General features: G+C 43.8%; 1 protein-coding gene across 1 annotated transcript in view; it reads right to left on the reverse strand.

Moving 5' to 3' along the window:
• Positions 1–25,085, reverse strand: part of CFTR (CF transmembrane conductance regulator) — a 196,509-nt gene that overhangs the window by 9,780 nt on the left and 161,644 nt on the right. Inside the window, exons 22-23 of the mRNA XM_044280293.1 lie at positions 21,404–21,643; positions 19,668–19,823 (exon numbers count right to left, since the gene is read on the reverse strand). Coding sequence (XP_044136228.1) covers positions 19,668–19,823; positions 21,404–21,643 — 396 coding nt within the window. The remainder of the gene's footprint in view (positions 1–19,667; positions 19,824–21,403; positions 21,644–25,085) is intronic.

Genomic DNA, 25,085 nt, shown 5'->3' on the forward strand with positions numbered 1-25,085 from the left:
GCATTACCTTTCTTCTTGGCTGGACATGATGTTCTCATGTTTGTCACAAAATAACCACCAGTTTTTAAAGCAACACGATATCTAAATATTGTGTCACAACATCCTTATCCTATATGTGTCTATGTGTGGCCATCCAGTGGCTGTGATGTGAATTGCAGCCTGTCATGGGTTTTGATAGCATAGCACAATAATGTATTAAACTGTTGGAACACAGTGGGTGTGGACTCACTGTATCCCTGAACAGATTTCACTCGGGGTTACTCTTAAAGGTGTTATCAAGGTGGTCACCTCTTATTTACCCTTTCAGCTATGTACGGGGAGGCAGAGTTTGTACAATATGGTAAAACAGGCAATAGGTCGGTGGCATAGGATCAATACAGTAATCAGGCAGAGGTCAGGAACTGGAAAAGGAACACACAGTAGTGGTGTAAGGGAGCAGTAGGGTCACTATATGGACGATAGCCAATGAACCCTAAAAATTCTACCTGCCTTCCAAACCCACTCCGGGTAGTATGAAACTAAGGCTACCCCTAGGTATTCACCAGAGCCTGCTGCAACGCAGAATGGACTTGGCTGCTAGGAACTCAGGATACATCTGAGGAGCTGAAAAATGACTGGTGAGGGCACACTAGTAATAGATAGAATGGCCACAGAGGTGATAAGAGGAGTCAGCAAGCAGGGTCAAAAATTAGGAGAGGCAGACACAATAAATATAGTCCATGAGGGCTTAAAATAGAGACAAGCCAGGGTCGATTACCAAGAGAGTAGATATAAGCAGGAACAAGGCTAATCCAAAAACAAGCCAGAAGTTAGAGAATCAGAACAGTCAGTACTAAATCACACATTGTAGAGCCCTGAATACAAATGGAATCACAGGCAATGTTGATAATAGTCAGCAGTATTAAATCCCCCACCTACTTCTGGGATTGGACAGAGTCAGAAACCTGATTGGCTTGGTTTCCCGTCAGACTGACAGCAAGGGTGTGTGGTCAGCATAGGAAGCCTCCCAGCATAGCAATGCATAGTGATGCAAGGTGAACTCCTGACAGGTGGCTCACATCCACAGGAACTATCAAGCAAGTAATCTTATGGCTCCGCCACCCTCCCATAGGGGAAGGTGCCTTATATAAGGCAGGGAATGCTATCAAAGGCTGGGGACAGATTAGCCTGTGCTCACACTGGTTCTTTAAGAGCAGGGCAGAGAATATGGGAACTGGAAAGAGGAGGTGGGAATGGCTATAAGCAGCACAGGCCACTGCACAGAGGTGAGGGGGAGAATGTCGGCGGCTGTGCCCGCAGGGAGAGAAGAAATGCCAGCAACCATGGACTGCTGGCATTGCACTTTGTGTCATGAGAAACTGGAGTCCCTAAAGGGGTTATCCTATGAAAGTTATTTATGACTTATCCATTCAGACGGGGAGCTCAGTGACCCCTTGTTCTTGGGATCGCAAGGGATCACAGTAGTTGACCTCCTTGCAATCCGTTTTGTCTCTTATTTATTAAATTTGAGCTATGGTAAAGGTGTAGTAAGATTACACCCTGGGGGGATGCAATAAATGAAAAAGGAGATATGCAAAAACGTTTAGGAAAACTATGCTGTATCTCACATTTTCTTAGCTGGCTCATGTAATTCTGAACTACAGTACAGAAAATAACTGTATGTGTGAAAAAGGCATAACTCCAACCTCCTGTTCTTCAGGGCCTACCACCTACCACGTGCCATTTCTAATATTGTTTTCTTATGTTACAGAAAAGCCATGGACCATCACCATACATCAGGGCCCAGGTCAGGGGGTTCTGGTCTGAGCATGGGGGATGTTACATTATCTTTTGTGTAACTTCTGTGTCTGCAAATAATCATTAATGTGAAAACAAGCATTTTGTACTTTATCACAGCAAATAAAACTGGCGCTAAGGCCTCTTTCACACTACCGTATGGCTATTTCAGTGTTTTGCAGTACGTTTTTCACTGATCCGTTGTTTCCGTTGTGTTTCCGTTTCCGTTCCTCCGTTCTGTTTTTCCGTATGACATATACAGTATAGTAATTACATAGAAAAAATTGGGCTGGGCATAACATTTTCATTAGATGGTTCCGCAAAAACAGAACGGATACGGAAGACATACGGATACATTTCCGTATGTGTTCCATTTTTTTTTTGCGGACCCATTGACTTGAATGGAGCCACGGAACGTGATTTGCGGGCGATAATAGGACATGTTCTATCTTTCAACTAAACGGAAATACAGAAACGGAATGCATACGGAGTACATTCCTTTTTTTCGCGGAACCATTGAAATGAATGGTTCCGTATACGGAAAAGCAAAAAACGGCCCTCAAAACGGAAAAAAAAACGGTAGTGTGAAAGAGGCCTAAAGCAAACAATAAGAATTGTTGCGGAGAACACGTATAACCCACCCATTAACACAGCTGACTGAAGAGTCTTGTATACTGTACATGAAATCAGCAGTCATGGTGGATTTGTTGCAGATATTCTGTGCAAATTCTGCATAGAAAATCTGTAAAAACTACACACATTGGCCTACATTTACTAAAGTGACTGCACCTAGACATTGTGGTAAAGTGCTCCAAAATTTGTCCATTTTTTTGGCGTAATTAAGAAAAACACCATTCTATCTAGCTTACCAAATGGGAGTGGTTTAGCAGTAAGTCATGAAATAGTTGACTAGAGTGTTTCCCTGCATCACATCTATCATCCAGCCTGAGCCCCTGTGATAATAATCTGGTGCAGGTCTAGACAGCCTGGCTAAGCTTGTTCTGTCTGTAGGAGTAGTAAGGATGCCCCATAGTCTTTTTCTCTACCCTGTTATGCTAATCCGCACATTACAGTGCTGGGCAAATGTTCATATAAAAACCTGATAGATTATTATTATAGACACGACCAGATAGCTGAGATGACTTCTAGTTATAGAGGAAAGCTCGCCAGTATCTTCTTCTCCCCAGGACCTACCTTCTCAAAGTCACTGCAGGGACCCCCATATTCAATCATCTGGTAGCATCTTGCTGCTGTGTGATCAGGTACGTACGATGGGCCCCCCAAATAAATTTTACTGGTGGGCCCTAGGCACCCCAGTACGACACTGATCATTTACACCAGAAACTGGCATAAATGATGACAAAAATTTATCTCAGTTACAAGTCGGAGTAGATTTTAGACTTGCTCATGGACCACTGTAGGAGGCATTTAATTCATGATGAGGCCTACGCCTTGACATAAATTAAATGCCCCATCCAGTGGTGCAGGCCCTATCAAGATTGGCGTAGCAACACACCAGTCTTGATCAATTATGGCCTTTATGTAGCATTTCAATGCAATTTTTTTGAGCCAAAGCCAGAAGTGGATTCAAAAGGAATGAGAATTATAAAGGACTAATACTTATTCCTGATGGATCCTCTTTTGGCTTTGTCTTAAAAAAACTGCAGCCATTTTACATTATGTGTTTTGCCAGTGTAGGGAGAGGTTGCATTTTGGAGCAGGGACAGGGTGTTAGGAACTTAGGGAGACCAAACGCTAGCTAATAGGGCCACAAAAGTCCTTTTAAGGACTGGCAACGTTGTGCTATCGATAGGTGTGATACACATAGGGGTGTGATATACTTATAACATACTTTCTAACATAGAAAGTATATGATAGTGCATTTGTATGCTTCCAGAAAATACTGATTGAGGGCTGAGATCTATCAGCTTTCAAAAAATAGTGATAGAGGTTTTCCATGTACCTGCATCCACAAAATACAGATTGTGGGTTTTGATATACCTGTTTCAACTAACAACTGATTGAGGCCAGCCATATATCAGCTTCCACAAAATAGTGATAGAGGTTTTCCATATACCTGCATCCACAAAATACAGATTGCGGGTTTTGATATACCTGTTTCAACTAACAACTGATTGAGGCCTGCCATATATCAGCTTCCACAAAATAGTGATAGAGGTTTTTCATATACCTGCGTCCACAAAATACAGATTGCGGGTTTTGATATACCTGCTTCAACTAACAACTGATTGAGGCCTGCCATATATCAGCTTCCACAGAATAGTGCTAGAGGTTTTCCATATACCTGCGTCCACAAAATTACTGCTTGAGGGTGATATACCTGCTTCAACTAACAACTGATTGAGGCCTTCCATATATCAGCTTCTACAAAATAGTGATAGAGGTTTTCCATATACCTGCGTCCACAAAATTACTGCTTTAGGGTGATATACCTGCTTCAACTAACAACTGATTGAGGCCTTCCATATATCAGCTTCCACAAAATAGTGATAGAGGTTTTCCATATACCTGCGTCCACAAAATTACTGCTTGAGGGTGATATACCAGCTTCAACTAACAACTGATTGAGGCCTTCCATATATCAGCTTCAACAATATAGTGATAGAGGTTTTCCATATACCTGCGTCCACAAAATACAGATTGCGGGTTTTGATATACCTGCTTCAACTAACAACTGATTGAGGCCTGCCATATATTTGTTTCCACAAAACAGTGATAGAGGTTTTCCATATACCTGCGTCCACAAAATTACTGCTTGAGGGTAATATACCAGCTTCAACTAACAACTGATTGAGGCCTGACATATATCAGCTTCCACAAATACTGCTCTTCTCTAGGGACTTTGGCACAGGGTCATTTTGAAAATGACAGGCAGAGGAAGAGGCAGGCAGTTCCGAAGGGGTGGTAGGGGCAGGGCAGGTGCACCAGGCCGGGGCTTAAGTGGGAAGTTGGAGAAGGTGCGTGCGATTATGTCAAATGACGCACCACAGTTGGTTGAGTGGCTCACTCAGCCTTCCACTTCTGCACCCTCCTCATCCTCTCTATCTTTACCCTCCTCACTTTCTGCTGTGTGCACCCCCAAAGACACCACCACCACCATCATAGCACCTCCACTCGAGTCAGAGGAATTATTTTCCCATCCATTCCCAAACCTTACTGATGCGCAGCCATTATTGGCATCGGATGAGGAAGAGGAGGTAGCAACTGCCGCCACCCACCGGTCTGACGACAGTATCCAGATAAGCCCAAGGAGGGTGGTCCCCGCTGTTGCTGCCTTCTCTGAGATCTCTAATGTCAGTGGTTGTGAAGGTGACGATGATGACATTTCGATGGACGTCACGTGGGTGCCCACAAGAGAGGAAGAGGGGAGTTCAGAGGGAGAGACGGAGCAGCAGATAGGGAGGAGAAGGAGGAGAAGCAGGCAGAACTCACAGTGCACAGGAGGCAAAAAGCAGACTGCAAATATATCTGGAGCGAGTCATCCACCATGCACAGTCACATCTGGCGCTCCCAGGACGCCGGCACATGGCTCCACAGTGTGTTTTTTTTTTAACGTGTCAGCTGCTGATAACAGTGTTGCCATCTGCAGCCTGTGCTGTCAATGCATAAGTCGCGATTAGCCCAACACTCACCTAGGGACGACTGCCTAAAGAAGGCACCTGGCCTCCCATCACCGAGCCCAATGGGAGCAACGCGGTCAGAACCCACAAAGCCACACATTACCGGCACTTCACCTCCTGCCTCTGCTCCTTCTCCTCCTCCTCCCATTTGTCCTCCACTCTACCTTCCACCATGTCCTCAACGCGTTCATCTGGCGCAAGGCAGGCTTCTGTGGCCCAAATGTTCGAGTGTAAAAAAAAATTATGACGCCGGATAATCCTCTTGCCCAACGGCTGACCGCTGGCTTGTCGGAACTGCTAGCCCGCCAACTACTGCCATATAAATTGTCGAACTTGGAGGCCTTTAGAAAATTTGTGGCCATTGGCACACCGCAATAGAAGGTCCCCGGAAGGAAATGTTTCTCCCATAAGGGCATCCCTGAACTATATGGCCACGTTTAGCGGCAAGTTAATATATCTCTGGTACACAGTGTCGGTGCCAATATACATCTGACCACAGACACGTGGTCTAGCAAACACGGGCAGGGAATGTACACAACTTTTACTGCCCACTGGGTGAACCTTCTGACGGCCATCAAGCTTGTAACCTGTGGCACCTATGTGGATTTGGTGTTACCGCCAAGGATTGCATGCAGGCCAGACTCTTCTTCTCCTCCTCCTACTACATCCTCTGTCTCCTCCTCGGCTGACTCCTCCTTTTCCACTGCTACCGCCTCTTCTGCTGCACCCCCCAAGCTCCCCAAAACCTATTCGACGTGCCTGCACTGCTTTCAGCTCTGCGGTCACAGGCCGATCAGTGGCTAATCCCGCTCAATTTGAGTGTGTGCGACAACGGTGCCAATTTGCTGAGCGCGCTGAAACAGGGCAAAATGACACATGGTACACTTCCCGTACTTAGTTGTGCAGTGATTCGTTGCCAAATACCCTGGGGTCCAGAACGTCTTGCGGCAGGCCAGGAAAATCTCTGGCCATTTTATAAGATCTTACATGGCCATGGCTCGCCTTGCTGACATTCAGCGGCTAAACCACTTGCCCGTCAAACGTCTGATTTGTGACTGCCCGACGCGCTGGAACTCCACCTTGTATATGCTTGATAGGCTGCTCCAGCAGAAACGTGCCATTAACGACTACCTGTATGAACTCTGCGGCAGGACAGGTTCTGGGGAGCTTGGTTTATTTTCATCGCGCCAGGGGCTGCTCATGCAGACTTCTGCGGCCATTTGATGAGATCACCAAACTGGTCAGTCGCAGCCAGGGCGCTATCAGTGACATCATACCTTACACCTTCTTTCTGGAGCAGCATTGCATCGTGTCATTGATCAAGCTGACAAGGAGCAGGAGCTGGAAAATGAGGAAGTCGCAATGCTGAAAGAATTTCCAGGGGGGGCTTCTCCATCTGAGACAAGTCAGCAAGACTCTGAAGAGGAGTTAGAGGAGGATGGTGGCTGGGGGGAGGAGGAGGAGCAAGAAGAGCAGGCTTTAAACTTTTCGGGGATCCCTGGTGTTGCCCGTGGCTGGGGGCAGGAGACCGACGACATTCTCCTGGGCAATAAGCAGGATCCAGGACGCTCCACCGCTTCCAATTTAGTGCAAATGGGGGCCTTCATGCTCCAGTGTTTGAAGAGAGACCCCCGTATAAAAAGCATAAAGGTCAAGGACCTGTACTGGGTGGCAACGTACTTGGACCCCCAGTACAAACAAAAAATGGCGGACATATTACCAGCATCACAGAGGGATGTCAGAATGCAGCATTTCCAGGCCTTGCTGCGAGAGATGCTGCATTCTGCTGTTGCGGGCACTGGCAGAGTAATTTCCACCCACAGCGAAACAGGTGCGGGTACCAATCCCACCGCGCCTGCAAAAAGAGGGCCTTTTGAAGATGTGTTGGTCACTTCGGATATGAGATCATTCTTACAGCCAAGCAATCTACAGCCGCCCTCCGGATCCAGCCTCAGGGAATGCTTAGATTGACAGGTGTCTGATTACATCGGGTTAACGGCCGATGTGGACGCTCTGAGAAGCGAGGAACCGCTTGACTACTGGGTATGCAGGCTTGACCTGTGGCCAGAGCTGGCACAATTTGCAATGGAACTCTTAATTTTTGGGGCCTGTACTGTCCGACAGTTAAATTTTTATACTGTCACCGTCTAATTTACCTCCAGCCACAGAATCCAAAGTTTTTTGCTGTCAGGTGAATGCCTATTGGCTAATTTTTGGGGCCTGTACTGGCCGACAGTTACATCCTGTGACCGCCTATTGTACCTCCAGCCACAGAATCCAAAGTTCTTTGCTGTCAGGTGAATGCCTATTGGCTAATTTTTGGGGCCTGTACTGGCCGACAGTTACATCCTGTGACCGCCTATTGTACCTCCAGCCACAGAATCCAAAGTTCTTTGCTGTCAGGTGAATGCCTATTGCCTAATTTTTGGGGCCTGTACTGGCCGACATTTACATATTTATCCTGTGACCTCCTAATGTACCTCTATCCACATAATCCAAAGTTCTTTGCTGTCAGGTGAACGCCTATTGCCTAATTTTTGGGGCCTGTACTGGCCGACAGTTACACATTTATCCTGTGACCGCCTAATGTACCTCCAGCCACAGAATCCAAAGTTCTTTGCTGTCAGGTGAATGCCTATTGCCTAATTTCTGGGGCCTGTGCTGGCCAACAGTAGCTACATAATCACACCCTTGTCTCACTTCTCTCATTATGGTGGCGTATTCACCTTAAGGACCTTCTAATGTAACAGGGTCATGTGACTGTGCCCCCCACCCCATACTGTGCCCCTCCCCCCGTAATGTGCCCCCTTATACCCTGCATTGGGCCCTCTTACCACGCCCTGTGCAGTGCCACTAGTCATTCCCTGTACTGTGCCCTCTTAAACCCTTTTATCCGGTCATGGTATGGCGGTGTTATCTGGTCACTGTACTGAGGTGCTATCCGGTCAATGTATGGCGGTGGTATCCAATAACTGGATGGCCATAACTGTATCCTTTTCACTGCCTATACCATCCTTTTTTAGACCTGGCATGAGCAGGAAAAATATGCAGATTGCGGTGCTAAGGACCTTTGTGCCACTATCTTTGTCAGAAATACGCCTAACATAGACGTATTTCTATATAATAAAGGACCACTTAATTGTATTATTATTCGGGGGTAGGGCTAATATCTTTATATTATATAGATTCTAGCATATTATACTGTGCCTTGTATTTCCCAGTAGAAAATTATCCTTGGTAAACACAGTCCTCATCCCTGACCACCAGAACCAGGTAGAGCTCTGTCAGTACATGGCAGCCTCCCCTCTCCGCCACGCTGCTCCGCTGTGTACAGGTGCTTATTCTGACACTAGGGCTGGGTTCACATCCTATTTTTGCCATCCATTTTATGCATACCAAAGATGCCTCAGATTGATGCCGTACAGTGGCGTCCGTTCACCATACAGTTCCATGGTAGAATTTTTTTTTATGTTAACGTGTGTTTTTTTAATAGACTCTGCAGGATACAAAAACGTGGAGTGCTGCACATTTGTATACATCAAACCGATAGGAAATAAAAAATTTCTAGGCTCCAGCAGGGCACATTTATGAGAGTTTCCCTTTAAGATGCCATTTTATAATGGTTCCTGATTAAAATACATATTTTTTGTGGGAATTTTTGCCAATGATCCCCCTCTGGTATATCACTGTCCGTGTTGTGGGACTATTTGTGTACTTCTAGTAAGTGTTTGCTGGCTGCAAATATGACCTGAAGCTTTTTCAGGTTCGCCTGCCATTAAAGTTAATGGGGCTCGCCGTGAATGCACAGTTCACAAATATTTGATCGCGAACGCGCGTTCATATTTGCGAATCGTCCTGGCCGATGTTCGTCCATCACTATTAATAACTATCCTCTGCTTTCTATCACTCAGCCAGTTGCTTACCCACATACAGACATTTTCTCCCTGTCCAAGAATTCTCATTTTATATACTAACCTTTCATGCGGTACAGTGTCAAATGCTTTGGAGAAGTCCAGATATACAATATCCATTGATTCGCTGCTGTCAAGTCTAGAACTTACCTCCTCATAGAAACTGATTAAATTAGTTTGACATGACCGATCCCTCATGAAGCCATGCTGTTATGGCGTTATTTGCTTATTTTCATTGAGGTACTCCAAGATAGCATCTCTTAGAAAACCTTCAAACAGTTTACCCACGACAGATGTTAAACTTAAAGTTTCCGGGCTCTGTTTTTGGACCCTTTTTGAATATTGGCACCACATTTGCTATGCGCCAATCCCGTGGAACACTCTCTGTCAGTATAGAGTCCTTAAATATCAGAAATAAGGGTCTGGATATGACATTACATAATTCTCTTAGGATGCCATCTGGTCCTGGAGATTTGTCTATTTTCATCTTTTTAAGAACCCACTGTACTTCTTCCTGGGCCAGACAACACTTTTAATGGGGAATGTACTTTTACATTCTGCATTTTATCTGACAGTTTATTTAAAAGCTTTGCTTTCTCCTTCATCGCTCTCTGCAACTCCCCCCTCATTACTTTGTAGAGGGCTGACACCTTCAGATTTATACTTTTTACCATTTATATAATTGAAGAACATTTTAGGGTTAGTTTTGCTCTCTTTGGCAATTAATCCCTTGGTCTCTAGTTTGGCTGCTTTTATTTGTTTTTTACCCATTCAATTTTTTTTTGTTATAGTTTTTCAGTGCTTTCTCGCTACCCTCCTGTTTTAGTGATTTAAATGATTTATTTTTGTCATTTATTGCTTTCTTTACAGTTCTATTTATCCACATTGTTTTTTTTCTTGTTCATTAACCTTTTATTCCCATAAGGTATGTACCTCTCACAATTAGATTTTAGGATGCTTTTAAAAATATCACATTTTGTGGCTGTATTTTTATTTTTGATGAATTTGTCCTAGTTAGTTAGGCTTATGGCCTCTGTTAGTTGGCTAAATTAGCTTTTTTGAAGTTTGGTATTTTGTTCCTCCCTTAAGAAACACTCTTTTGAATGACAATTGGAAGGTTATTACTTTATGGTCACTATTTCCCAGGTGTCATCCAACCTGCATATCTGTTGTTCTGTCAGGTCTATTGGTTAATACTAAGTCCAATATGGCTATTGGCTGTCCCTCTAGTCGGGTCCTGAACCAGTTGGGAAAGGTAATTGCCTTTAGTTATTGCCAAGAACCTGTTTCCTTTATGATATATACAGGTTTCAGTTTCCTAGTCTATATCTGGGTAGTTAAAGTCCCCCATAATAACCAGCTCATTATGATCTGCTGCCTCATCTATCTCGTTTAGTAGCAGATTTTCTGTGGACTCTGATATATTAGGTGGTTTATAATAAACCCCTATTAGTATTTTATTATTGTTTTGGCCTCCATGTATTTCTACCCACAGTGACTCCATATGTTCATGTCCCTCACTCATATCTTTTCGGACTGTGTGCTTTAGACAGGACTTTACATAAAGGTAGACCCCTCCCCCTCTCCGGTTTTGGCGATACTTTCTAAACAGACTGTACATTAACTGCCCTGTCATAGCTATCATCCAGCCATGTCTCAGTTATTCCCACTATGTCATAGTCCTCCTCACACATCACTAATTCCAGTTACCCAGTTTTATTAGTCAGGCTTCTGGCATTAGTATACATACAATTAAGAGGTTTATGTATATTTTTTACCCTACACCTTTCCTTCTGAACTATTCTAGTCCCTCCTTCCATTCCTCCCCCAGTCCCATTACCTTGCCCCGGTCTCTATCTGCACCATTTTTCCCATCTTATAATGTAATTACCCTCCCCCAGTCCCTAGTTTAAACACTCCTCCAACTTTCTAGCCATCTTCTCCCCCAACACAGCTGCCCCTTCCCTATTGAGGTGCAGCCCATGCCTACGATAGAGCCTGTAGCCGACAGAGAAGTCGGCCTAGTTCTCCAGGTGTGTGCTGACTCTCCAGAGTAGTTCTATGAGATGTAGCGTCACACTAATCTCCTTGCCTCCAGTATGTAAGCTGACAGGGGAGAGAGATGACAGAAGAGAGGGCAGACAGGCTCAAGCTATATCACATAGAAGAACATGGAGACCCTACAGTAGATTGGAATCAGATCAGTGTAGTGTGCCTCTGCAGTGTAGAGACTCTACCCCCTTAGTCTCTGCAAAGCCAGTCATGATGGGAAATCTAAGATTCATTAAGAAAACCATGTCTGAGGGAAGAAGAAGTCAAGATAGTGGACAACCCACACATTGAACATAAACCAAGTATACATAAGGCATGCACAAGGGCCTCTATGTTATTCGTCAAAAGGATTTTCGGGGACCCAGCAGGTCCCACAAACTCACCTTAATTACACATAACACCCCTGCAGAAGAAAGCTTGTAATATACTTTCTGTTTTGAAGTTGAATGGATTGACCTCCCAGGACCTGGCCATGTGGCACTCTTTTTCTCAAAATGCTGCTTCTGCCAACATCATGTCCTTTTCCAGGTTTCTTTCACTTCCACTGTGACAGGGTCCAGAACTATTTCTCTCCCTGATGCATTCGTAGATGAGGTGAATTCAGGAGTTTACAGATGTGCCAGGGAGAGGAATAGTTCTGGACCCATAGCAGTACAGAAGTAATATCCCATCTATAGCAGTACAGAAGTAATATCCCATCTATAGCCCAGGCTGGAAACTTGGTACAGGATGCAACTACAACGGAGGCAGGATCTCAGAAGAGGAATATCACATGACTGGTAATATGAATTACAGGTAAGTAAATTACGAATTATCGTCTACAGGCAAGTTAGGTGTATTTAAGGTACTTTTGCAGGACCCACTATGACCCAGAAAACCCCTTCAAAGGGAAAACCAACGGTCAGCTGTTTGAGAAGATGCCAGCACTCGCAGTGGCCTTCCTGCAGCTTAGCCTGAGGTCATGTGACATCACGTTCATTTGTCACATGGCCCAGGAGCAGCTCAGCCCCATTGAAGTTAATGGAGCTGAGGTGCGATTCCAAGCTCATCCACTATCAAATGGAGCGCTGTGTTTGATGAGCTGAGAGAAGTCTGTGGTTCTACTGTAAGCGCCGGTTTCTTCTCAAACAGTCAACACCCGGGACACCTGGGACGCCCCCACCAATCAGATACCGATGACTACATATGAGCAAAATCATGAAGAATTCGATTTGGCTGCTTTGCTGAATTTCACAAATAAATCACTTTGTCACGAAGCGCATTTCTTTGTATGTAGCGGGCGCAATGACGGGGAATGGGGATTGCGCCACCCCCGGTCATTGAACCCCTTAGATGCTGCCCGGCACCTGAGAGTAAAATTAAGGCGTTTCAGGGGCTAATCAGGTTACAAATATATATATATATATACTCACCTTATTAATTTGATCGCAGAGAGGCCGTCAAGGCTGTCGTGGCCATTTTGATCACTGATGACGTCACCGTGTCTGGCCAGCGCAGTTTCTGCAATCAAGATGGCCGCAACAGCCTCTTTGCGAGCAAACAGATAAGGTATGATTTTTTTTGCCACCATTTCAGGAAAAATAGATTCGTTACCATGAAGCTCAAGGAAATTCAGCCTCGCGGTAAATTGAATTTTTCTGAAATTCTGATCGATTTGCTCAACACTAACTGATGACCTATCAGAAGATAGGTCATCAGTATAAAAGTCTCAGAAAACCCATTTCATAATGGCCTATCCTGCACTATATACACTGAACAAAACTATAAACACAACACTTTCAGTTTTTCTCCCATTTTGCATGAGCTGAACTTAAAGATCTGAAACATTTCTACATACACAAAAGACCCATTACTCTCAAATATTGTTCACAAATCTGTCTAAATCTGTGTTAGTGAGCACTTCTCCTTTGCTGAGATAAGGCCTCTTTCACACTTGCGTTGTCCGGATCCGGCGTGTACTCCACTTGCTGGAATTACACACCGGATCCGGAAAAACGCAAGTGTACTGAAAGCATTTGAAGACGGATCCGTCTTCAAAATGCTTTCAGTGTTACTATGGCAGCCAGGACGCTATTAAAGTCCTGGTTGCCATAATAGGAGCGGGGGAGCGGTATACTTAGGCTGGGTTCACACCTGAGCGTTTTACAGCGCGTTCCTACGCGCTGTAAAACGCTCAACAAGGAGAAACCAATGATTCCCTATGGGAATGGTTCACACTTGGGCGTTTTACAGCGCGTACGATCGCGCTGTAAAACGCCCGACGCTCCAAAAAGTACATGAGCGACTTTTGGGGCGTTTGTGGCCATAGGACACTGTAGTGAATCACACAAACGCGCGTCAAACGCGCGTTTACTATTACAAAAACGCGCATAAAAATGCGCGTCAAAAACGCGCGTAAAACGCGCGTTTGCGCAACGCTCAAGTGTGAACCCAGCCTTACAGTCCGCGCGGCTCCCGGGGCGCTCCAGAGTGACGTCAGAGCGCCCCATGCACATGGATGACGTGCCATGCGATCACGTCATCCATGCGCCTGGGGCGCCCTGACGTCACTCTGGAGCGCCCCGGGAGCCGCACGGATGGTAAGTATGCTGCTCCCCCGCTCCCCGCTACACTTTACCATGGCTGCCAGGACTTTAGCGTCTTGGCAGCCATGGTAACCACTCTAAAAAAGCTAAACGTCGGATCCGGAAATGCGCCGAAACGACGTTTAGCTTAAGGCCGGATCCGGATCAATGCCTTTCAATGGGCATTAATTCCGGATCCGGCCTTGCGGCAAGTCTTCAGGATTTTTGGCTGGAGCAAAAAGCGCAGCATGCTGCGGTATTTTCTCCGGCCAAAAAACGTTCCGTTCCGGAACTGAAGACATCCTGATGCATCCTGAACGGATTTCACTCCATTCAGAATGCATTAGGATAAAACTGATCAGGATTCTTCCGGCATAGAGCCCCGACGACGGAACTCTATGCCGGAAGAAAAGAACGCAAGTGTGAAAGAGCCCTAATCCATACCACCTCACAGGTGGCAGGAACTGGAACACACTGTCGTATACGCTGATCCAGAGCATCCCAAACATGCTCAATGGGTGACATGTCCGGTGAGTATGCTGGCCATGCAAGAACTGGGATGTTTTCAGCTTCCAGGAATTGTGTACAGATCCTTGCAATATGGGGCCATGCATTATCATACTGCAACATGAGGTGATGGTCGTGGATGAATGGCACAACAATGGGCCTCAGGATCTCGTCACGGTATCTCTGTGCATTCAAAATGCCATTAATAAAATGCACCTGTGTTCGTTGTCCATAACATACGCCTGCCCATACCATAACCCCACCACCAACATGGGCCACTCAACGTTGACGTCAGCAAACCGCTCACCCACACAACGCCACACACGCTGTCTGCCATCTGCCCTGAACAGTGAAAACCGGGACTTATCCGTGAACAGAACGCCTCTCCAACGTGCCAGACGCCATCGAATGTGAGCATTTGCCCACTCAAGTCGGTTACGACGACGTCAGACTGCAGTCAGGTCCAGACCCCGATGAGGACGACGAGCATGCAGATGAGCTTCCCTGAGACGGTTTCTGACAGTTTGTGCAGGAATTATTTGGTTATGCAAACCGATTGTTGCTGCAGCTGTCCGGGTGGTTGGTCTCAGACGATCATGGCGGTGAACATGCTGGATTTGGAGGTCCTTGGCTGGTGTGGTTACCCCTGGTCTGCGGTTGTGAGGCCGGTTGGATGTACTGCCAAATTCTCTGAAACGCCTTTGGAGATGGCTTATGGTAGAGAAATAGACATTCCTGCAGTCAGCATGCCAACTGTGGTCATGATTAAGATGTACTGTCGGAACGCGTAGACCTTGCCTGTCTGGTCAGCCTATGAATTTTATAATGAAGAAATAAAGAAATTGGATTTTATCCTGAGCCTGCTGCTGGATTTGTTTCTACTCTTTTGATTGATTCCTGATCTGGGATCCATGCACGGCGAAGGAGGACGGTGGGTGAGCTGAAATCTTTTTTTTTCTTACATTTACACACATGTATAATATATATATATATATATATATATATATATATATATATATATAACCCTAAAGCAGCCATAGTGTGTCTGGCACTAACTGTACTTGCTAAACATGTTTTAGAAAATTGGCTGCAGATGCAGAGAAGAGAACAGGAACGTTTGTATAATGGTGTTTGCTTTCTATTGATGATAAAAGTAAACTCATGAAAGAGCCATTCTGTTTTCTGTGTCATAATCTAGAAAAGTTAAACTGAGCCAACCAGTCTTATACATAAGCCTGAGAGTTATTTACCCGCAACACAGTGTAAGGCAGGAGCACACAACGCTTTTACAGTCAATAATTGCTTGTACTGTTTAATAAGGCCTAACACAGGAAAAGTAATATCCTCTGTATTATAGGCGTATAAAAAGCGGACAAGTGGCTTCATAGCAAACATAACATTCAGGGCCTATTCAGATGCTGACACTATCACACTTCTGCTTCCCGTTATCCCATTTTCGTGACTCAAGTACACTTTTTACTTCTTTGCTAGCTCTGCAGCACCTGTGGACTCCACATCACTGTGCAAGTTGTCGCCACCCAACGGAATGGGGATAATAACTACCTGCAATGGGCCCCCTTTCTCCTAGGGCCCCATAACATCTGCATGGGCTGTCTCTTTGAAATTCAGACGGGCAGGACAGATGAATGACAATCACAGAATGAGCTCTTGTGGTAGCCACTTTTTATACATTTTAAAATATATACCTTAAGGTAATTTAAGGTGTTAATATTCAGTCTTCAGACTGATGTCTTGCAGGGGCTGTAAAGGCCTTTTACACAGGCTGATGATTGGTATGGGTTCATTTGGCCGATCATTGGCCCTAGTGTTGAGCGAAGCGAGCTTCGGATGCTTCACCCAAAGTTGCTTCATTCAAAACTTCGAAATAATACTGTACGGAGATCCGTCTCCGTACAGTAATAGAATGTATGGGCCCCTATCAGCCAAAGTTAGCTATTCACGAAGTCACGCGTGATTTTGTTGAATAACTTCGTTAGTAGATCTCAGTATGGGGAGGAGTGATCACTAGTGCCATCGCTCATCTCCATACTGAACCATTGACAGCCGCAGATCACGATTGCACAGCACAATCTGACGCCAGCAAACAATAATTTTTCAACCTGCTGAAAGATTCCAATTGCCCGATAAAAGAGCGTTTGCTCATTCACCAGGTAATCGGCGGCAGTATTACACAGCCAGATCATTGCTAATGAGTGTTTATATGAATGCTGGTTAGCGATGATCTGCACGATTATCTGTGCGTGTAATATAAACTTAAGTGTGATTCCCCCACCTTATCGGTTCTGTGAGCTCTGCAGCTGAAGAATTGGGAAATAAGGAAAAGGAAGAAGCACAGCCATTATGCAAACTTTTTGAAAACTCGAGTGCACTTTAAGTCTTTCTCCTTAATATAATAATAATAGAATGATGGCAGCACGTCTCTGCATGCAACCAGTGGATGGGCTGCTGACAATCTGAAACTGTATGAGGGACGAAGAGTCATATTAAAGATCATTTGTCCCCCAAACAGTTTGCATGGGCCCATGAAAAAAGCCCTTTAAACAAGTGGCAATGGTCAGTGGCAATCAGCTAATGTAAAAGGACCCCAGGATATTGGTGATACATTAGGAATTGATTTTACCCAGTTACTGAACTGGACAGATACATTGCTCAGGCAGATTATTTGTGGTGGAATGTGTCGTTTGATGACGCTCATAAACAAGAAAACTCCTGTTTATCAGAGAAAAGCCATTCCATTGCGTATGTGCTTTCCTGCTGTGTAGGACGAAGAATTGACATTATTGGATTGACTTCTCCAGCACAAGAAAGCAAAAACTGCAGTGTGATGTTTTAGTTACTTTACCCTAGGGCAGGGCTGGCCAACCTGTGACTCTCCAGCTGTTGTAAAACTACAACTCCCACCATGCCCTGCTGTAGGCTAATAGCTGTAGGCAGACTGGGCATTCTGGGAGTTGTAGTTTTGCAACAGCTGGAGAGCCGCAGGTTGGCCATACCTGCCCCAGGGTGTCATCTCCATCTACACGTTGGCACAAGGGATGGAAAAGGAACACAGATTACAATAGCAGTTCATAGCATTACTTGGATGGATCACCTTATTTCCCATGGGACTTAAAGAAGACTGCAAACTGTGCACACCACCACATTCACACCGTTGTTGAGTTATGATGGCGATGTCTGGAAACAACACTTCTCGCAGAGTGGTTTTGAAAATAAGGAAAAATTTAGTAATATCACATTGTCACACCTCTCTTACATTGTCCAGCCAAGAGTGGACAGTGTCACAGCTAAGAAGAAGACTCAACCCCACGAGACAGGCTGCGGTTGCCACCCCCATGGAAAAAAAAAGTCTATCTGCATGCAGCACATGAGGAATATCAGGGGAAATAACAAAAGGGGATGGGATGAACCCCAAACAAAAAAATGGAATGCTGATGGGGATGGTGCTAATGTGGTAATGTGCACAGTTTTTAGTTTCTGACCTGATTACAGGTACCTATTAAGGTGATCCTAAATGAACAGTCACTGTCCATATTCCCTAATAGGGTATATCGAATTAAGCATTCCCTAAATATTCTATGGGAGCCCATTCATTTGAATGGGTGCCATGTAATGCCACAAATTCTTTTAGCAATATCAGCAGTTTGACAGAGGTACATCACTGACCACTAGATGGCATACACATGGTAACCAAACCATTGGACATCCAGGGGATGCAACACACCATTAGGCAGTGGAGGATGGAGGTCTTGGGTATTAACCCCTTAGTGTTCACCCATACGTGTTTTTACGTCGGTCACTAAGGGGCATTAGGCTGGGCCGCCACTTTCTTACGGCGCAGAGTCTAAGCGCTGCACGGTTCCACCGTGCAGCGAGGGAGCAGGGGCCTGGCTCTCACATGTGAGACGCGGCCCTGCTCTAACAGCCCGGACTGACAGGAGTGTCGATCCGGGCTGTTTAACACTTTACATGCCACGGGCAATGGTGCCCTCTGCATGTAAAGTGCTGACAGAGGGAGCGGACTCCCTCTGTCAGCCATCGGCACACTCGCAAATGCGATCGCCGGATGCCGATGTGTGTGAAGGCTGGGTGGGGTCTCCTGTGGGCCCCAGACCAGGCTTTAGTGTTTTCCAACTGGCTGTGCCTCTCTGGCGTAGCCTGCTGGTCAATGTCAGAATAGCACTGACATTAAAATGCAATACACTCTAGGCATTTTAAAAGCAAAATACTGTTCCTTGTGACACTATTAAAAAAAAAATTCATTAAATTAAAAAATTCCATTAAAAAACACATTTTTTCCATTGAAAATAAGCTTTTCAATGAAAAAAAATTGCAAAAAAATCACCATATGTTTGGTATTGCTGCGTCCATAACCCAGACTACATAAATATCACGTAAATTATCCCCTTCGGTGAACGCCATAAAAAAATAAAAAATAAAAAAATGACAGAATTGCTCATTTATTCTTAGTTGCCACCAAAAACACTTAATAACAAGCAATCAAAAAGCGTAATTTACTCCAAAATGATACCAATGTAAAATACAAGTCGTCCTGCAAAAATCAACTCACACAACTCTATAGAAATAAAAAAAAAGAGTTCATTAAATGAAGAAACATAGTCAGCACTGCTCAATGGGATTTACTATCCAGCAGGATTCATACTCATGCAAACAGACATGCGGTAATATCGGCGCTGCTCAGATTAAATAGACAATCTAAATAATCATAAATCAGAGAGCAGAAGAATAGCGGCACTCACTGGGACTTTTACCACTTGCAGCTTTGTTTCAGGTTAAAAACAAAGCAGATGCGGGTCACTTCTCAGAGACACAAGGCAACAGCCGTTTTGTGCCTAGCAGCGCTTTGTCAAGCCTGGTCACTAAGGGGTTAAAATACCCCTGGATACTGGTAAATGACTGGGACATGAAGGCAGGATACAAGGGACTGACTGGGTTCCTAAACTACTGGACATAAGCAACGTTCTGAAACACAGCCATGGGACAGCAAACCTTTAGGCACAAAACTAGGGAAGTGATAGTGTGAAATGGGGATGCACTAACCTAGGCAAAGTGACTCCGTTTACTTATTTCTAAAAGGAAGGCCTTAACCAAAGTCAGATTTTTGCAAATAAAGTCACTAATAAACTGTAAATGCTGTAAACAGATATACATATAGTGAAAACATAGTGAAAACATACCTGTGGAATGACTCCAAAAGCTTTTCTCCATTTCTGAAGCGGTAATGTCTGCCAAGATACCCCATCAATCAGAATTTCCCCTTGCGTTGACAATAATCTTAAAAAGGCAGACAACAATGTGCTTTTTCCTGAACCCGTTCTTCCCAATAAGCCAACCTGGAATTTGAGATATTTAAGATATGAATGTAAAGCATGTGTTTAAAACAGCACTATACCTCAGAGAGTAGAGGTAAGATGTCTGTGCTCGGACAGGAAGAATAAGTATACCAGAAGCTGGGGAGTCATTAAATATATTTAAACCATCAAAGAATGTGTTTCACAGGGTAAAGCCTCAGTGTTTTCCATCAGTGATTGTGAGCCAAAACCAGGTGTGGAACCTCCACAGACATAAGGAATAAGGGAAAGATCTGCACCTGTTCTGTGTTTAGAGCCGCACCTGGTTTTGGCTCACAATCACTGATGGAAATCACTGACCGAAAACTGACGTGTGAATGAGGCATAAGTGTGGAGACTGAGGACAACAACAAAAAAATCTTAGAGGAGTTTTCTGGGATTATTGTGGTTTTTTAACAGATATGCTGCTTACCCATGCTTTTTTAGTTCAGAATCTCCTGACCCATTTTCACCATGTAAACAAATGATTCTGGTTTGCTACATCCCGTACGTAGCACTTCCTGTTGCTGTATCCAACCAAACCCATGATGCACTTGTCTTTTCTCTGTCACAGCTCTAGCACCTCCCCTAACAACACCCAGCTAGTTTATAGCTCCTCCCACCCAGCTAGATACATTGACACGCCCCTATCACTGCCCCTAGTAACACCCAGCTAGTTTATAGCTCCTCCCACCAGCTAGTTACATAGACACGCCCCTATCACTGCTTTGACACATTCATGGACATCATGGGAAATAAGACAGACTTGCATGGACATGGTCATGTGACCACAGTCCAGAAAGGAAGATAGGAGCATTAAATGTAAAGGAAATACACTACAAAATTGCAGCTATCTTCATAAATGATTATTTCAAAGGATGTAGATGCAAACTGGACTTTAAAGGCAGTCAGTGGGAAAAGACACCTTGATGCTAATTACAATTGCACCCGTAGGAATCAATGTACTTGCCTATTTACCCTCAATTGTTAGTGGCAGTGTTTTCTGCTGGGATGTATAATAGTAGAATATATATAGCAAACATTAATGAAATACTCTAAGAAAAAATCTAAACTCTAAAACTGGTAGAAGAGAAGTCAAACATGGGTGCATTTTAATAGTTAAATCATTGATTTTTTTATTTATATTTTTTTGTTGTGCTATAATTCCATAGATTTCCATGTTTTTGGTCTCTTATAGATTTAGGTCTCTAATACCTATTATAAGCTGCACCATTGGTGCAAAACTTATGACTCTCCACTACGTCATACGGTCTCATATTCAGAATTCTTTAAATACCACAAATATAGGGGTTTAGACCCCAAATTGTAGAATTTTCCTATTGGCACTCAATTCTATTTGGCTACAAAATATGAAAAACATTGTCATTGCCTTCCAGCTCATATGTCTTGAATTTTAGGATTAAGACTGTAACTGCTCTGTAATTTGAAGATCATGTTTCTATACGTATTAGAAGTTCTTGAGAAAAAATACAAGTGCTAGCTAAAGATTTCATTTTGGCAGATCTGAATAGTGTACAATGAGCTGCCAGTTACACAGTATATGAGCCCAGTACTGATCTTACCCTTTGACCAGGATTAATTGAGAATGAGATATTTTCCAAAACAGCATGGCCTCCTTCCACATACTTTGCAGACAGGTCTTTTACAGTCATTTGACCCCCAGATGGCCAGTCTGGATCTTTCTTTGTGTATTCATTCTCAATGATAAGAACCTCTGACAGATCCTCCTTATTATTCTTATTGCTTGACACGTCTTCTCTTGGGAGATCAATAAACTTAAAGACTCTACTAACTGAGCGCATCTTAAAAAAAATGGAAAAAGACCTTTGTTGGTTTAGTGATTCTGGATTACAGATATGGAATAATGCATTACATCGTAATCAAATATGATAATGTACAAGAGGATACCAGTAGGCACTCAATAGAATGATGACTTTCTGACCGCCCAAAGATGTCTATACCTCTAAGGATCCTTTAAGACTGCCTTAGGGCTCATGCACATGACCGTATGTATTTTGCAGTCCGCAAATAAAGGATCCGCAAAAAATACGGATGACATCCGTGTGCATTCCGTATTTTGCGGAATAGAACAGCTGGCCCTTCATAGGACAGTACTATCCTTGTAATGCAGACAATAATAGGACATGTTCTATTTTTTTGCGGAACGGAAATACGGACATACGGAAACGGAATGCACACGGAGTAACTTCAGTTTTTTTTTTGGACCCATTAAAGTGAATGGTTTCGCATACAGTCCGTTAAAAAAACAGAATGGACACAGAAAGAAAATAAGTTTGTGTGCATGAGCCCTTATACTGAGAACTGATTGGAAATACAGCAAGTCAATCAGTGTTCATTTGAAGACCTTCACACAGACAGATAACTGCCTAAGAGAATGACCCCATAAGTGACAAGATGCAGTGTTTGGCACATCTGTCTTATGGAGCAGCCATTGCGTCTGTGTAACAAAAATAGTGTGGTGCATGGCTTGTACGAGAGTGGAGCTCCTTTGTGATGATTGGTGGGGGTCCTCCATAATCAGTATTGATGGCCTACAGTGATCAGCAACCTCCGGCACGCCTGCTGTTCTGAAACTACATCTTTCAGAATCCTACTTTCACTTCTATAGGAGTTACAAGAACAGTCGAGTAAGTGTGCACGCTGGGAGTTGTAGCGTCACAACAGCTGGGGTACCAAAGGTTGTGCTGATCCCTAGCCTACAATACTGATGTATGGCAATGCACAATGAGGTTTACATGTAGTAGGCTGGGGCTACATGATGAATTTGGCGAGACCCCAGATAGAAAATAATCCAACCCTGCTATGTGCTGGTGGCGATGGGGTGAGGTGCAGAGATGGTGACCTGTGTTGGCAGAGTGCTGCAAGCCCCAAATGATCTGGTGTGGAGGATGGGAGTAGTAGTGGCCCCAATAAAGTGTTGTGTCAAGGTGTACTTCCTCAGGGAATTGCTCCCTGGGGATCGAGGCAGTGGAAATGTAGTACTGAAGTTTGAGGCCAGAATTAAACATAAAGTCTTTTTACTACGTGCAACATAGATCTTCAAATACATTAAATAGCAGCAGATTTTAAGTGCAATATTTTGGCACCAGTAAGGATGATGGAGGCAGGTTGGTTGTCTGCAGTTTAGCACTATTACTGTGCTGGCATAGTAGTAGTCTGGGTGATGAGTGTCTTAGATGTAGACCCTCACCGTACAACAGTTTCTTTAATGCTGGTTGTAGATGTTCATACTGTTGTCTGTCTTCTCAAGGATTCACTTCAGGCACAATCAAGTTTATCTCTGTGGTGAACCTCTCTTAGGCCTCATGCACACAAACGTTTTTTTTTTCCGTTTACGTTCCATTTTTTGCGTTCTGTATACGGTCTGTATACGGAACCATTCATTTCAATGGATCCGCAAACAAACGAAAGGTACTTCGTATGCCTTCCATTTCTGTATTTCCGTTTTTCCGTGCAAAGATAGAACATGTCCTTTTTTTGTCCGCAATTGTCCGCAATTGCTATGGGGGTGCCGGCCGAGTGTATTGCGGATCCGCAATTTGCAGATCTGCAATGCACTACGTACGTGTGAATGGACCCTTACGGACAAGGATAGTACTGTTCTATCAGGGGCCAGCTGTTCTTTTCCTCAAAAAACGGAATGAACACAGACGTCATCCGTATTTTTTGTGCATCTGTTTTTTGCGGACTGCAAAATACACAAAAAGCCATACGGTCATGTGCAATAGGCCTTAGGAGCAGGAGATTCTAGTGTAGTGTACTTCCTCGCTTACACAGGAACTCCCCCCCCCCCCCCCCCTCACAGGAAGCAGGATCAGCCCATTCATACCAAGAGAGGAGGAACATGGTGGTTAGCCCTGTTCCTTACAACATTTGCCAACCATCCCTTACTGGTAGTAACAGTCATACATATAGATGCAGATGAGCTAAACTTGATGGATAACATGTTATGGTAGGTATGGGAAGAAAAAGATAACTAACTTCTCAATGGTTTTCAATGGCTTTTGTCACAAGATAACCAAGATAACACTGCGCATGTGTTATCAGAGCCAATATTAGCTCGGCTACATCTGTACAAAATACATAACAACCTAACAATATAAGATACTGAGGTACTAGAAGAGAACTGGTAAAGAAAGCCATAATGCTAGCCAGTGCTATGATGTCCATTACCGCTGTAAAAGCCTCTTAACCCTTACACGCACCATGACGTAACTGTACATTGTGGTACATTGTAAGTGTATGGAGTAGTTATTTACCCTCTAAGATACTGTGGCCAATAGCGATCACAGCATTTAAGTGGTTAGACAGATGGAGGGGGCTCCCTCTGTCCTCTGATTGGAGCTCCTGTGGCAAAATTGTGGGTCTTCGATCAGTTGCCATGACAGGCTGGGGCCTTGTGAAGGATCTCAGGCCTGTCATGGCTAACTGCCTGAAAAGCTGTGCGTGAATATGTGTCAGAATATGGTGAAAAAAAAGTTGTTTCAAATGTTGTTTTTTTTTAAACTATGAAACCATAATGAAAAATATATTAATTTGGTATCGCCGTAAATCGGCGTTATGGCCGTAAAAAGTCTTCATGCCATTTTTAGCGTGCAGTGAATGTCATAAATACAAAACTTAAAAAAAAAAAAAAAAAAAAAACCTTGGTAGAGTAGGCATTTTGTTTGCAATTTCACCCGACAAATAATTTTTCCCCATTTTCAGGTACAAGCTATGGTAAAATAAACAGTGCTGTTGAAAAAAACGTGTTCTGTAAAAAAACAAGCAGTTATATGAACAGGGTTTGGGTAGACCATACTGAAAGTGTACACAGACAAAGGCTGCTGGTTCTGTAGACTATATTTCAGTGGTGGAAACAAATCTAATACTCCTAATGGTGGGAAAAACCTTTACAGATACAGCATAGAGTTTATTTTATACTGCAAAACCTAAATCTGTCTGATACGAACTCTTATTGGCACAGTACTGAGTTTAATTGTAGCTTGTCAAACAACGCTGATCTTCTGTGGATACCAATTCTGTGGGAATACGGATTAATATATATTGACAATCTGGGTGCACATTTGTTGCTAAGTAAGGAGATTTAAGTATATGCAAAATTAACTTTTAAAAATGTATTTTTTTAAAGTTTACCTAAGCAGAGTGAGAAAACTCTATAATGAAAGAAAGAAGATAAAAAAAACATGTGTGATGTAATGGCTTTGATAGCAGAAAGGATAT

The sequence above is a fragment of the Bufo gargarizans genome, chromosome 2 (assembly GCF_014858855.1).
Source record: "Bufo gargarizans isolate SCDJY-AF-19 chromosome 2, ASM1485885v1, whole genome shotgun sequence".
Taxonomy (NCBI): Eukaryota; Metazoa; Chordata; class Amphibia; order Anura; family Bufonidae; genus Bufo; species Bufo gargarizans.